The sequence below is a fragment of the Mus caroli genome, unplaced genomic scaffold (genome assembly GCF_978045245.1).
Source record: "Mus caroli unplaced genomic scaffold, Mus_caroli_1 scaffold_2, whole genome shotgun sequence".
NCBI lineage: Eukaryota > Metazoa > Chordata > Mammalia > Rodentia > Muridae > Mus > Mus caroli.
This window is the reverse complement of record NW_028227257.1, coordinates 66,412,652-66,428,052: the sequence shown is the minus strand read 5'-3', so window position 1 is coordinate 66,428,052 and position 15,401 is coordinate 66,412,652. Positions and strand designations below refer to the sequence as shown.

General features: G+C 41.2%; 1 protein-coding gene across 1 annotated transcript in view; it reads right to left on the bottom strand.

Annotated features, from left to right (window-relative positions):
- Window positions 1-1,359: 1,359 nt before the first annotated feature.
- The window catches only part of Aqr (aquarius intron-binding spliceosomal factor), a 76,151-nt gene continuing 62,109 nt past the window's right edge, over window positions 1,360-15,401 (bottom strand). Inside the window, exons 28-35 of the mRNA XM_021182080.3 lie at window positions 15,065-15,136; window positions 13,694-13,881; window positions 12,753-12,924; window positions 10,142-10,312; window positions 8,338-8,423; window positions 6,014-6,188; window positions 4,229-4,342; window positions 1,360-1,941 (exon numbers count right to left, since the gene is read on the bottom strand). Coding sequence (XP_021037739.1) covers window positions 1,630-1,941; window positions 4,229-4,342; window positions 6,014-6,188; window positions 8,338-8,423; window positions 10,142-10,312; window positions 12,753-12,924; window positions 13,694-13,881; window positions 15,065-15,136 — 1,290 coding nt within the window. The 3' untranslated portion in view covers window positions 1,360-1,629. The remainder of the gene's footprint in view (window positions 1,942-4,228; window positions 4,343-6,013; window positions 6,189-8,337; window positions 8,424-10,141; window positions 10,313-12,752; window positions 12,925-13,693; window positions 13,882-15,064; window positions 15,137-15,401) is intronic.

The window sequence follows — 15,401 nt, the reverse complement described above, 5'->3', positions numbered from 1 at the left end:
TGCAGAGAGCCTCTCAAGCCATGAAGTGCATGGAGCCAACAGGGGACCCAGATGCATTGTAGATTTCGATGAACAGATAGCCTGAACTTCTACTTCTCTAAACAACTTCAGAACACCACTATAGCTGCTGGCTGGATGCCCACACTTCTGTAACAAAGTCCTAAGGCATCTGTCCATCTGACCAAGGAAGTTCAACAGGGCACAGAACTCAGAAGTGCTGCCTTAGCAGGCTTCCACTGCACATAGGAGCCAGGTTCAACCACTATCACAGCCCAGACTTGGGTGCTGCAACAGTCTTGGCTTTCAGTTGGATGGCGAACCCCAGTTGTTTCACTAGTCTTATCGGATAACTGTGGCATGGAGAACCTGCCCTATGTCTAAGGTTCTACTTCCTCAGGTCTAAAGTGGGCCCTACCAATACACAAGACTCCAACGAAGAAATAGACATGTCCAACTTTTTGGCATTGTAACAAAGTTCTTACTTAAGAACAGCACAAATGGGCTAAAGTGGCTTAGGGGTTAAGAGTATTGGTGGCCAAGGTTCAATTTGCAGCACCCTCATGGGGGCTGACAAGCATCTGTTAACTCCAGTTCCTGGGAATTTGATACCCTCTTCTGACTTCTATGCATGTGGTACACAGACATATATGCAAGCAAAACACCCATATACATAGAAAATGAAGCTAAGTAATTCTTAAAAAGCAAATACTTTTTAAAAATTGCAAAACACTTGAAAATTTTATTGGGCTGTATAAGTGCTGTCCTTGGCTGCACGCTGCCCATGGGCCACATGTACATGGGTGACTAAATCACTTTTAGATCCAGAGGAAAAAATATGTGCAGGCTCTTGGATAGATTGCAAAGGGCTTTCCCGTGTGGCTGTTTATATCCTTATAGAAAGAGAGGGGGGAGGGGAGGCCACTAGGCTTGAGAAGCTGACAGGGTGGGTGGAGAAAAGGTGGCACTCCCCACCTGGAACGCTGAGGGTTAATTCTAGGTCTTATGGATGGTGCCCCCCACCTGGAACGCTGAGGGTTAATTCTAGTGTCTTATGGATGGTGCCCCCCACCCCCCCACCTGGAACGCTGAGAGTAAATTCTAGTGTCTTATGCCCATTTTTGTAGAAAAGTTTACTAGATGTGAAGTATATCACGGATGAAACTTGCTGTAAGTGCTTGCTTGGGTCTGATCCTCAGCAGAGCATACGATCCAGTTTGGCAGAGTGCATGCAATAGCAGCATTAGTGAGGAGGGAGCAGGAGGTTAGGAGTTTGAAGTCATCTTGAGCTGCACAGGGAGTTTAAGGCCAGTTTGAGCTACATGAAACCCCGAAAAGAAAAAAGGGCAAGTATGCCTTACATGCTTGATAGAAAACAATTTTAATGCAGGTATTACCTCAGATACATTCAGCAATCAAAATCATTTTCTCTTCTGAATGAACAAATGAAACTAGAGTTTATTTTTAATATTTACAAATAAAAAAATATACAAAATAAGGAAACCAGCTAAAAACCACAAGGACTGAAATTAGCTGGTGTTATTAAAGCCATACAGTAACTAAGTATGAAATTCAAAAGGTAACCTCACTTAGATTTTATAAATGGATGTCCCAGGCTGTGCTGCAGATAGGCTACTTGGTCTCTGTGGAAACAGACGCTGCATCTTGTGGGGTGGTAGCTTCTGCTGCTGCAGAGACAGGCTCAGCTGCAGTAGCAATGTCACACGGGGCAGAGGTGTCTTCTGTCTGATTGGAGGCAGCCTCAGTCTGACTGGAGCAGTCAGGCTGAGAGGCTGGGGTCTCTTGACTCAGGCTGGCATCCGTTGGACTGGGTGTGAGGTTACCTTGAGCAGACACGGTTTCTTCTTCTGCTTCCATTTCTGTTTCTTGGCTCTGACCTTCCTCACCTTCTTCCACCATGGCAGGTGGCAGTTGTAAGAAAGTCTAATAAAAAATACAGATGGATGTGAGTCAAGAACACTGGCTCCCGAAGCTGATCAGGCTCTCATATTACACCACGCTGTGAACACACTGCTTGTGCTACGCTTTTCCAAACACTGCTATCCATCTGATAGGACCAATTTGGCACCTTTGAAACGATGACCTTGGTTCTGCTTATGCCAAAGACTATGCCTACAAGTCACAAATCAATAAAAACCCACATGAAAAGTTATGAGTTTTAAAGGAATTTTTGGTAGTGCTTCCAAGAAAGTGCAGTGGTTGGTTAGGATCAACTGCCACATCAGCGCAAGGTTCACCTTCACTGAGGGAGCTGGGAGGAGCGTCAATCTTAAGACCAGGACATGGCGGGGAAGGAGAAGGGGAGCTCAGGCCTCCAGTTGTTCTCAACATTGGCCTTGAGAGCCTGGAGCAGAGCCATAGCTTCTTTCCTCCTGGACTTTGTTAGCTAGTTGGAAATTTGAAAATATTTTAAAAGTACCACTCAGAATAGCAATGGGCTCTCAGAGCAGAGCTAAGAGATGCAGACACACAATGTTTACAAAGGGACAGACTTGAAACTGGTAAGGTGCTAATTTTCCCAAATTGACCCCAAACAATTTCCCTGTTGGAGTCATTCTGTCTGGATCACAGCGGGCTTTTATAGGGCTGGAAAGTGGCTGGCTGAGTCTAGGTAGAAAAAGAATGGAAATAAAACATTCATCCTGTCTAATTTTAAGATCTGCTATGCTAATCACTGCAATGCAGGCAGCATGGAGATGATGGAGGGACAGGCAGCCACAGCGGACAGTGTGTGTTTGGTTCTTTACTAAGCTCACAACTAGTAGTTTAAAGGAGAGTAAACTAGTCTATTGAGGAAATGGCAGTCAAACTACTGAAGATCCAAATATGGGCAAATAATTACAACATTGCATGGAACCATGCCAGAAAGGAGCTGAAACCTATTCTACGTGTAAACACTGCAACCCAAACTGTAACTGGAGGAGGGGAGTCTTCGTCAACTGGGGATAAAGTAACTATTTTTAGGACATACAAGAAATGAGTTAAAGGAAAGTAATTTCTTATATTAGGCATCAAAATTCAAAATTCTACTAAAGCTGCTTTTAAAAAGCCAACTTACAATTTAGGAAGGAGAATTGGTAAAACACATGTTTGATAAGGAACTTGTAGCAGAAATGATGCTCAAATGAGGACAAACGAACTCAAAATACAAACGGATCATCAATAACAAAGCCCACGCAGCTCACTGAGCTTCCTCTCTTGTTCCTGCTCACAAAGAGGCTTCCTGTGGCAAGTGCGGGCGAGGATGCAGGGCGAGAACACTTGCACACTCCTACAGAGAATTCCTTCTATTTGAGAAACTACCCTGAAAATTAGGCTTTAGGAAGTTAAGTGTGCATGTAACAGATCAGCCAGACTCTTTCAGCTGAGGTAAAAGTACAAAGCCTTTCACAACAATTACTTTGTAACACCCCACAATGGAAACAGTCACAATCTACCAACCACCTGGAGAAGAGCATGCAACAATATGAATGACTTAAAAAAACGGCTGAGTAACAGCTGACTGACAAAGTAAGCATACACACTGGGCGTGGCATTAGTGAAGTATCTAGAAACCAGAGTGCAATTCCTCGGTAGTATAGTGGTGAGTATCCCAACCTGTCACACAGGACACCAGGGTTCGATTCCCCGACAAGGAGGCACGATAGTCATTTTGCCAGGCGTGGTGGTGCACGCCTTTAATCCCAGCACTTGGGAGGCAGAGGCAGGCAGATCTCTGAGTTCGAGGCCAGCCTGGTCTACAAAGTGAGTTCCAAGACAGCCAAGGCTACACAGAGAAACCCTGTCTCGAAAAAAAAAACAAAGCAAAGCAAAACAAAACAAAACAAAACAAAAAATAGAAACCAGAGACTAGTCCACAATGGCAGAAATCATTCATTCTGTCTAATTTTAAGATCTGCTATGCTAACCAGATAGCCCCAGTGGGCTTAGAGAAGGGCAGGAAACACAAAGTGACACCAGAAAACTAGGGACAATGGCTATGATCATTATCTAGATTAAGGTGATAGTTTCAGGAGTACATACATGTGATAAATACAGAATGCATCAAATTGTACATTTTGAGCTTGTGTACTTGATGCCAATTTATATAAAGGCATTAAGATATGAATACTTCATAAATAATAATATCCAACTATGGATTCTCTATAACATATCAGTAGTACTATTCACTCTACAGAGGAGTTTCCTCTGACAGCTGGAGAGAACTCACCTGATGATAATGATGGGTAGTCTGTATCAGATGCATGTACATGTTGTACACAAAGTTCGCCATCTGGGGCATGTTCTTAATTACCTGCACTTCATGGGGTGGTCTCTCTCCATTCTAGAAGACAGCAAAGAGAAAGAGAAGTGTCTAGTGAATAAAACCCACCACAGCTGCCATTTCAGCATAAGCCCATTTCTGAATCTGTAACAACTGCTAGAGTATGGAGGTCATGAAATCCAACGCCAGAGCCCAGAAACTACCTCATAAAATTCAGAGAAATGAAAGACAGCACACTGCACAGTCATCAGGTTTTAATTCATCTTTGGGCTGGTAAGTAAACTAAGAATTTTCGTATGTGAACTAATATCAAGGAATAAGATGAGACCTCACGAGTAGAGGAACTAGATCAGCATGGTCTAAAGGCAACAATTTCCACCAGTGTCTAGAATCCAGAGAGGACCTACAATGTTTCAGAATGAAAATACAAGAACCATTTCTCCTATTTATATTTTCTGAAGCATGAGATGTTAACATTTATTATTATTAACATGTAGCTATCAGCCATGGATGTAATATTCAAATCCCTGTTTTTAAGCTCTGCAGCATCTGTCCGGTTCTGCTGAGACACTGTTGCAGCACAGACCCCTCACCTGCACCACCCTGAGAGCTAGATTCTGTGGTCTGCAGTGGGATGAGGGGACTTTCATGGATTTAAAATTGCTGAGAAAGATCTCTCTAGCAGTAAAACAGCAAAGCAAGTGAAGGAAACAGATCTGTTCTTCTCTTTCAGTCACCTTGACAATTGATAACTTTCCTATTTGTAATCACTGATCATACATAAAATCTTTTTACTGTAGGGATTGATGTGGAAGTGTATCAATATAAAGACAAGTTTTCCAGGAAAAAAAGGACCCCACCTTATAGTAGCTGGCATGTAATGCTAAGTCTATAAAAGACCCTAGGGAGAGCTGCACGGGAGGCATCCGAGTGGCATCAAAGCTTTGCGATGCTGTTCCACAGCCCTCCCACCCTTCCCTCCTGCTTTCTCTCTCAATGGCTTTTCTTAAAAATGAAACAAACAGACAAGCAATCAGAAATGTCTTTAAAGAGAAATAGTTAACATCACTACCATAGAACAAACACATCAAACTTATTTTGTTCATTTTAGAGGAGTGAAAAGTAGTTTTACTGAGTATATTTATAAAACTGTTTGTTTGTTTGATTATTGGAATTTCCTAGATCTCTGGGACATTTCATTAAGTGAAAAGAGCAGAACAGTGAAGTCTGCAGCTGGAAGAAAACAGCCACACTCAGAGCATGATCCAGTGTCTGCAGCTCTGGCAAGAGAAGTGTCAGAGAAGGAAGAGCCTGCAAAGAAGCAGGTGAGAAGGGAGAGAAGGGAGGGCGTGCAGCCCTGAGGTTGCACGTGTCTTCCCTGCCCCACCTCCCCAGAATGCAAGAACTGAGTCAGGTTACTCAGGTTACAGGCTGATGGGTGACAGGAGGTGCTGTGGGCTGATTAGAACATGGACCCTTGCTCCACTGCCTGCTTCTACCTACCTGATATATGGCAAATTCTAACATTTCTTACCCTCAGAAAGCTGCTGAGATCTAATGAGATAATGGATGTGCGCAGCTGACTCCAGATATATACTTTTATATAATTTGGTTCTTTGGTGTACAGAGCATTTCATATTAGTGACTGGGTATTCTCCCTAAAGTGGTCAAGTGGATGAGAACCCACTGTCCCTCTGGGGCATATTGCTCTACCCAGTGACAAAGGCCTACCTTTCTGGAGGTTGGGAAGGGTTCTGTTGGAATGATATGCAAATGCAGTGGGCGGGCAGTGAGCTGGCTGAAAGCAGGAGTCAGTTCAAAGCAGTTCTGGAAGAGGGACACTCGAGCGAAGATGTAAAGGCCAAGCCTGGCTCTTGACATGGCTACCACCAAGCGACGCACATCCCTTTAGGAAACAAAGTAATTAGGTTAAAATTAGTAATGTACATATGTAGCCCCTTTCCTTGTTTTTTATAATCTAGTGAATAGTCTCATTAAACTATTGTAATAAAATCCTTGAGAACGTAATAACAATAAAGCAAACCAATATATTGATCAGTAAACCAAGTGAGTGCTTCTTTGCTAACACCTTGTTAGTTATTGGGCATGCGTGCCCACATAGGAGACAAAATAACAACCAATGCACGGGTTTAAAAGATCCAAGGAGCCCTAGCAGAATCATACGGCTCAGGTCCAGCAACTGATGACTGCATAGTTATCTTCACTGTAACAGTCAACTGCTTTCACTTTTCTGCCAACAAATTCCCAGGCTCTATCAAGGAAAAATTTCCTTCTTAGAAAATTTACCAGTTTTATATATAGTAGAAATTTCTTTTGCTTCTTTTCAAATTCCTAATGTAGAGTTATGCAAAGATCCCAACTGGCAGTGTGTTAGCTTCTGGATGTGTGTGTGTACATGTATGTGTGTATATATATATATATATATATATGTATGTTTCTAGCTGGTAAGTGCTAGAATTCCTTAGCATTAGTTCTTCCACAGAAATAGAACAGAACATGTAAACAGTGCTGTCTAGGAAACAACGGAGCGGATCGGTGGAAGAAGGAAGTGCCTTTAGCTGTTCTTGACAAATCACTTTCCCACTGTGTGGTTTCCTCACATCCAAGAGGCTCCAGCTCTATCTCTATCTCAAGCAAATAGCACTGTCCAGGTCCTTGTGAACAGACATTTACCATAGTCTCTGGTATTGTAATGGCTAACAGGTTTTTACAAGTGTGGTCCCCATAGCCCAGGAGAAGAGTGGAATTGACCTTTTGGGTATATTTGGGTAAAGGCATCTTCCTAAATTACTTGAATGTGCCTCACACTGGGCTCCAAACTCACCGGTGGAGACTGTGGAAGCTGAATTGATTCCTGCATATCCAGAAGCTCGCACATTGATAAATAATAGAAGGATAAGGGTGTGTGGGATTAGGAAAGCTGTTGATGCGTGGCATACTGAAGTCACCTTTTGAGTCACCACCTAGTCATAAGCATTTTTAGTTTACAGAGACTTAGGCAGAGATCACTACAGAATTCAAGTTACTGAATTTTTTTAAAAAGGTGTATTTTCCTTGTACATATGTATGGGTGCTTTGTCTGAATGCATCTAAATGTAGACCTGGTACCTGCAGAGGAAGAAGAGGACATAACATTCAAGCATGCACACTTGGAGCTGAGAGGTCTAAGGTCAGCAGTAATGGCCACTCAGACAGTGGTTACGTCGGTTAGGGAAAGACCTAACAGTATGTCTGAGATGTTAATAAGCAAGAATAAGATAACTAACTGCTATCATTTTGCAACAATTTCTTAAAACACTTTTGTCTTTGGTTCCTCTTACATAAAGACTATCAGTCTAATAGAATCTGACCTAAACTCCGAAGAGATCTAGACTTAATGACAATTTATGAGCGCTTGGAGAACCTTCTCTTTATACCCATCGAATAAATTAAGACAATGAACTCTGGCTCGCCTGAGTTTTGCTAGTCAGTCACATGAGATGAAGATTTATATAAAACCAACGGCTGCTTTGTAATAAGAAGATATTACTCCCATAAATCTCTAGAACATAAATACATCACAAAAATGATAAAAATAGGTTATTGTTTGTTTGGACCATTCTTAATCCTGGGAGAACAAAGGGCTCCTTTATCCTCTTGTGAAGTGGAAAGACCGTGTGGAGAGGAAAGCCAGAAGCCTTACGCACTGAAACATGTCCCATAAGAGGCCCCTTCCTCTCTAGCTCCTTTGATTCGAACACTGTTTCTAACAGATCCAAGACAATCAAGATCCTCTGGCATAAAGTTCTCTCTGCACGTCACTGAATGTGAACAGTAGCTACACTTATTACAGTATGAGTCAAACCTGCAGTAGTAAGAGCAGTGATAAACCACATAAGGGGTCTGGTGTTATTCCTACAAAAAGTACTACAAGCTGCCATAATGATTAACTATAGCAATGAATCAAACCAGTCTAGAGCTACTTTGTCACTGAAGCTCACAACAGAAGCAGACAGTAAGCTTTAGTAAGCACACACAGACTGTATCCCACGTACCTCAGATGACCCACGGCCCTGGTCCGCACTAGCGAAAGGAGGATATAATCATTCTGCTGACCCTGGAATCTATCAACCGTTGTCACCTAGGGAACGAAGCAGGATGTGGTAGATTTTCAAAAGCATAGTAAGGCATTATCCTAACAAAGTATGAGAGGTAAGCATCTCTGCTTTAAAAGATCTCAGAAGAAACCCAACCCTATCAACTCTAACAAGTCAGTGAGTGTCGCTAAAGCAAGGTAAGCATCCTGGACCATGTCCTCCTGCAACTCCCACTCATGTTACAGACTCAGAAGGCAGGCTATGTTCAGCTTATTGAGTGGAGTTCCAAATACTCAAAAATATAGCAGAATATGCTCACATATTAATCAATGTGTGTCCCTACCATTTGTCCATAGCATTCTTGTCAAAGTGAAAAACGAACAAAAAAACAAACAAACTTCATAGCACTTTTTACTATGAAGGGAGGTTCATTAAGATTCTAGCCACTAATTTTAACTCTTAGGTCTTCATCCCTGCTCTATGAATTCAACAAAGCTTACTGCTTCCATGACATAAGTCACCATTTATGGTGCCTCTGATTTAAGGAAGTCTAGAAAACACTTCTTTGGAAGTGGGCTTCACAGAGGTATAATTTATGTACAATGAGTTCTGACAACATATACTCCCATATACTCCCACACAACCACTACATCCACAATGCCTACCACCTCATGCCTTGTTGTGTCCAAGCAGGCAACCTCCAGCTCCAGGCAGTGCCTCATCTACTTTCCTTATTTCCTGCAGGCTCTGCACACACACAAACGTAGAACCATAAAGTCTTAAAGGCAGTTTCTGTCAATAGCATGAGGCTTCCGTGGCTTTTCCATGTTGTACAGAGATGGTTGCTCTGTCCTGCTGCTCAGCAGCCAGGCTCCCATCAATGAATGTGCCTGTTAATGGACACTAGATGTCCGTTTACTCTAGGGGTATTTAAAATAAAGCTGCATTGAATACTGGCTGCAATATTGTTTGTGGACATGTTTTCATTGCAGAAAGCAGAACTGTGGGGCTTTGTTCGTGTATGCATGACTTCATGAGCTGTTAAACTACTTTACAAAGTTTCTGATTCAATTTATATACTCACCAGTGATACTCCAGTCCCCAAGTTCCAGCTGCTGCATTGCCTGACATTTTTACAATTTTACCCATTCTCTTGATGTGCAGAACTATCATACTGCATTTTTTTAAAAAAAATTATTTTATTTTTTATTCAGGATCTCATATAGCCCAAGCTGCATCAAATTTGCTATATAACTGGGGAATGCCTTTAACTTCTGATCTTCTTGCCTCCTCCTTACCTGAGTTGGGCTTACAGGCATGCACCACAGCGCTGAGTTTAAGTGGTGCTGAGCATGGCACCCAGGACCTAACGCAGACTAAGCAAGCACTCTAGACTGAACTGCATCCCCCTCCCTTACTCTGTTTCCATTTACAGCTTCCTGACAGCTAATGATGGGGAAGACAAAATTACAGGAAAGGGATGCTTTATTGACTACTTGTAGGTCTTGTATGAAAGATGTCCAATTCACTTGCTCATTTGATATTAGTCTGTCTTACCTAACACAGCCTTCTACAATCATAAAAACTGACATTCTGAATTAAGTCTCTGGTTCTCCTGTACAGATACTGCCATCCTGGACCTTCTAGAAAGTTTGTCTGTCAGACAAAGTGGAGCAATATAAACAACATAGGGTAAATGCAAACTGCAAACTTTTCCTTGACAAAAAGATGACTATGAAAACATATACATTCATAAACCTACCTTGTTTGGCCTTCCAATCAGTGGATTATTTCCACAGCGCCTATTGATGATGTCCCGAATCAGGTGCTTCTGTCCATTGTAGGTTGTCAGAATACTGATCTTGTCTGCAGGGTAACCAAGCAAGCACATGTACATGAAGAGTGCCACAACATACTCTGCCTCTCCAAGGTTCTGTAATGCAAACACAGCCACAGAATACATTAACTCCCCTTTGGTTCTACTTCGTAAAGTGGCTTACCTATCCATCAATTACTTATTTTGAGTATACCTTAAGTGAAAACTTAATAGGTGGATATTTCTGATAAGTTGAAGGGTAGTCTTATTCTAGGTTAATATTGATAAAACCTTGATGTTTGTAATATGAGACATACAGTTATCAAATAAGAGGCCACAATCATCAGGATATATAGTCCCTATAATGTACTATAACTGCAGCTGTTCCAACCAATATAATATGAAGGGGTAAACCATCAAAGGAGCCTGTACAGTATCCAGTCTAACTGGCTGAAGATCTAGCAGTGTTACAGCTGACCGCACTGTGCAGAGGCTTTCCTAGCCTCTCATGCTTCCTGATCTTTCTGTGACTTTGTTTCTTTGTCTTCCTGTTGCCACCTGCACTGGACTCACCTAGGTGAGAAGATGTGCTCTCAAACTGGTAATCTGGCCTACTGCTAAATGAGAAATTCTGGTTAAAGATGGGTGACAGAAAGCACAAAAGCAAGGGCTTTGCTGAACTTCAAAGTAAGAAATCTGATGCCGAGCTATTTAATCCAGCTCCGTGGAGACTGAGTTCAGCCAGGAGATGGGAAAGTAAAGCAAGAACACAGCACATGATGGAAAGCAAAATACAAAGATAAGAAGCTAGGCAAAGGCAAGAGGAAAATTACTGGATGGACTTCAGAGACACCATTTATATCCAGGTTCCTGATGACAGACAGTCTCAATTTTCTCTTTCATTTAAATTCTCTAGTTCTTTGGAAGACAGGAGACAAGAGAAGTCACATGACTGTGTAAATCTCCATTTTCTATATTGGTAGCAAAACACATTTATCCAAGGATCAGCTCTAATATAGATAAAAGAACAAACCAGGGACCATGAAAATGACCTTATATAATAAATGCTAAGGCTGAATTAAATCCAGTTTTGAGGATTCAGGTATTTTGGGCAAGATTAATGTACTGAGTTCTCAGCAAATAGAAACCAGTCTTATGTGAGCAATGAAGACTGGTTAATTCGGGGTGCTGCCTGAGTCTGGTGTGAAGTTTAACAGTAAAAAGCGTATTTTGATAAATACTTTAGAAGCTGGGCCACATCAGTCATGGTTGCTTCAACTTAGGGACTTTTAGTAACATCCCATCTATTCTCCTCTCAGACACTAATTTTTAAACATGTATTACTTAAACATACAGTGGTCACATTTGGACAGATAAGATTTTAATACTTCAGAAATACATTTAACAAAAACAATAATCATTGAGAATGCCCTTATTTCTTGACATACTGAAACCTCACCCAGAGACAGAATCAACAAATAAGGAAATAGATGAGTAACTTGGATAATGTTTCAGGGCAACACTGTCATGTAGATCAGGCAGGTACTCGGAAACATTAAGTAATGAAGCCATCAGGAGTCAATAAACCAACTCCCAAACTACCCTCAAAGGCAGCTATCAGGAAATGTGTGTCTATGTTGAATAAGACTCTAAATGACTTACCATTTAAAGGTCATATTTGTTTCTAGGCTGCAAGTATATGAGAGAGTAACTTAAATATTTGAAATATAACAGGAAAAATTTAATCTGATAGCTATTTAAATTACCTCTAAAATAATGTGTAGTGAAAATATTTCAGTATAATGTCTTTACAAACTCATCCAACTTCTTGTTTGATACTAGGAGTGAGAACAGTGCTTTGAGTACATATGACAATTAATGCGGAAATTATTTTCCTACTAGAACTGCAGGAACCCAGGAGTCTATTCTCCCCACATCTGCTTCACCATCAAGTTCTGTCTGATTTAGTGATTTACTACTGCTAGGAAGTCACTCATTTTTCTCTAGGTGAAGTATTTTCCTTTATTGTGTTTTTCTGCTGGGTTAATAGTTTAAATTTACTCATAGAGCCTAGAAGAAGTCACCAGATCCTCTGGAATTAATATTATGTTCCACTGTTCAGCTGTCTTGTGGGTGGCCTGGTCCTCTGCAAGATCAGCAAGTGCATCTAACTGCTGAGCCATCTCTCTGGAATACTCTTTTTTTTAAAGCAACTGAGTTCTCTATATAGATTTTAGTAAGACTTTTCAGTATATTGTTTTTTATTTATATATTTTTTCTCAAATTAAGTTTTTTTAAAATTATTTTTGATTCAACAAGGAAGCCCTTCCTTACCTTATTACAAACTTGACAATATTTGCTTTTCCTACTTTCTACTGAGTTTAGTTATTCTCTGTGTCTCTTTGATCCACCTGAAAATGATGGCTTTTGAGTCGTGAGGAAAGGCTGCAATCTTTCTTTTTCCTGGTAGCTGATCACATGGCTCAGCACTGCTGAATTCCATAGTACTTCAGCCAGGCATATACAAGATAAACTCCAAAGCCGCATGCTGTCTTACCTGGTAGAAGTAAGGGTTAGGCTCCGACTCTCCCACGCCCTGAAAGTCTTCCACGTTGATGAGCTGGAAGTCATACAGCAGGCCTGCGTTGGCTGTGCTGAACTCTGGCAGGAGCTGCACATGGGGCAAATTCCCTAGGTTTTTGTAGCGCCAGTTGTAGAGATTACACAAGCTGCCCCAAGACAAAGACCCCAAACACAAAGATTAACAAGATGGGACCCTTCAGTATACACAAGGACATTCCAAGGAACCACACTGTTTCAGTTTTAGTGGCCAAACTTAGTCCCTAAATACGATGATTAATACTTTGGAAACTTTAGGCTCCTTGCTCCAAGTAATCAAAAGATAGGGGATTGAAGATGTTCCAAAGCTGACAGCTCTCCTGTGCTCCCGTGTAAACTACTGCTACGTCATAAACTACAGAGCCAGGAAGGCCTGTAAGCGGAGACACAGGAGGACTTGTGAAGTGGCTGGCTTTCCTTATAACATTAAGAATCAGTGTCTTGGGGGCTGGTGAGATGGCTCAGCAGGTAAGAGCACCCGACTGCTCTTCCAAAGGTCCTTAGTTCAAATCCCAGCAACCACATGGTGGCTCACAACCATCCATAATGAGATCTGACTCGCTCTTCTGGTGTGTCTGAAGACAGCTACAGTGTACTTACATATAATAAATAAATAAATCTTTAAAAAAAAAAAAAGAGTCAGTGTCTTCCCCTTGTTCACTTTTGCTTTAGGTTTTATCATTACGTTCCGTTGTGTCTTGAAGAGAGGATAAAGCGAATCCTTTTCAGTCACTTAATATCAATTTAATGAAGAAAACAATTCATTTGGTCAGTATACAGATTTGTAGAGAAAAGTGCCTAGGTTTGTAGAGGAGGCTAAAACTTTATGTAACAGATCTTTCAGGGAACCTATACTCTTGACTTGGAGTAACTCCTCACCTTGCCCTGGCTCTCCCTTGAGCATCAAGGTCCACAGTAGGAACTCCAACCCGGACGAAGCGAGTGAAAAGAGACTGCTCCATATTGGAATACTTCTGAAAGGCCATGTTCTTAATGACGGGGGGCAATTGGTGGTGATCACCAATCATAATCCACCGTTTCAATCGGCTGAATCCGTCTTGAGGATTCTAGAAACGAAATGGGAGGAAGCACCAAAGTAGTTTAATTAATACATTAGGGACGGTTTCTAGCTCACCACACACAAGAACTGTTCATCAGACGACATCATGAACTTACAGATTCCCAACCTTCAGCAGCTCTGTAAAGAAGCCCACTGAATTTACACAATGGGCTGGTACTGAAGCAAGGGTGCCAGTGCTCCTGACTGAGTGAAAAGCAGGACTGGGTGAAGGCCTTTAACAGGACAATCAGGACAATCAGAAGACACCTTGAAGGTGACGGTCACCCTTAAGCAAAATGTAAGCAGGAAGAAGCAAGGCCAGGGACAGAAGTGGGAAGATGCCAAAGTGAACACTGGTATTACAAGTATGCCAAGAAGTTCTGAGGGGGAGCTCGAGAGTAAAAACCATCAAGAGCTTCATATACTAACTTCAGTTCCTTACTCTACATGACCCCTTGTCCAGGAACTCTATCTTACATTGGATATAATACACATTAACTTTTATATGATAGCTTATAAAGGCAAGTTTGATAACTAAACTTATCTGTAGATTAAGTGGGCTTGAGTCTTGTATTGATAATTCCATATTTTGTTTGTAATGCTTCAATAGTAAAGAATGTTGTATAACAAGAAACATTCTTAAAATAACACTACTTGGTTTTAAAATTTAGTCACATAATTACAAAAAGCAATGTATGCATGGAACACTAGAAATATCTGTAGAAACAACTCTAACAAAAGACAAAAGAACTCATCTTCCTCCCAAATTACCTAATAATATAATTTTCCTATTTGAAAGTCATCTTTTTAAAACTATGTTGTAGATATAAACCATGGATTTTTTTATTTTTACTTTTTTTTTTTTTTGAGACAGGGTCTCACTATGTAGCTCTGACTGTCCTGGAACTCACTTTGTAGATCAGGCTGGTCTTGAACTCACAGAGTTCCAACTACTTTGGCCTCCTGAGTTCTGGAATTAAAGCAACTATGCCTGGCTTAAACCATGAATGTTTAAATAGTGTGCCCAAAGGGAATACAGAGCCATGCATAGATCCGAGGAAGCTTTTTCAGGCTGCAAATGGAACAGCAAACAGTGAGTCAGGAGAGCATGGAATCAGGACAATCAGTACCCTAAGTGTAGCCAGGATGCCCATGGATTCTTAATGATTTCTCTCCCCTTTATTTCTTACCTGCAGAAGTAGAGGGATAAAGGTTTCTATCTCCAGAATCTGAGCAGCCTCTTCCATTAAAATGTTGTCATACTGAAAAAGAAAACCTTGTCAAAGAGTAGCTAAAAAGCCAAGCAATTATCACCTTAAGCAAAATAGTGGTCAAAAAGCCTTAGTAATTTTGTACTAAGACAGCAATGAACTCTGCAAATAAGTTCGCAGCCTGATTAATTTCCAGTTGATGTCCTTAACCTCAAGAGTCCCAACATCATCTATGGCAAGAGGAGCTCATGGCAGTTTCACATTGGTTCTTTCCAGTTTAGTTCTCCACATTCTTTACAGGCTAGTCAGATCGACT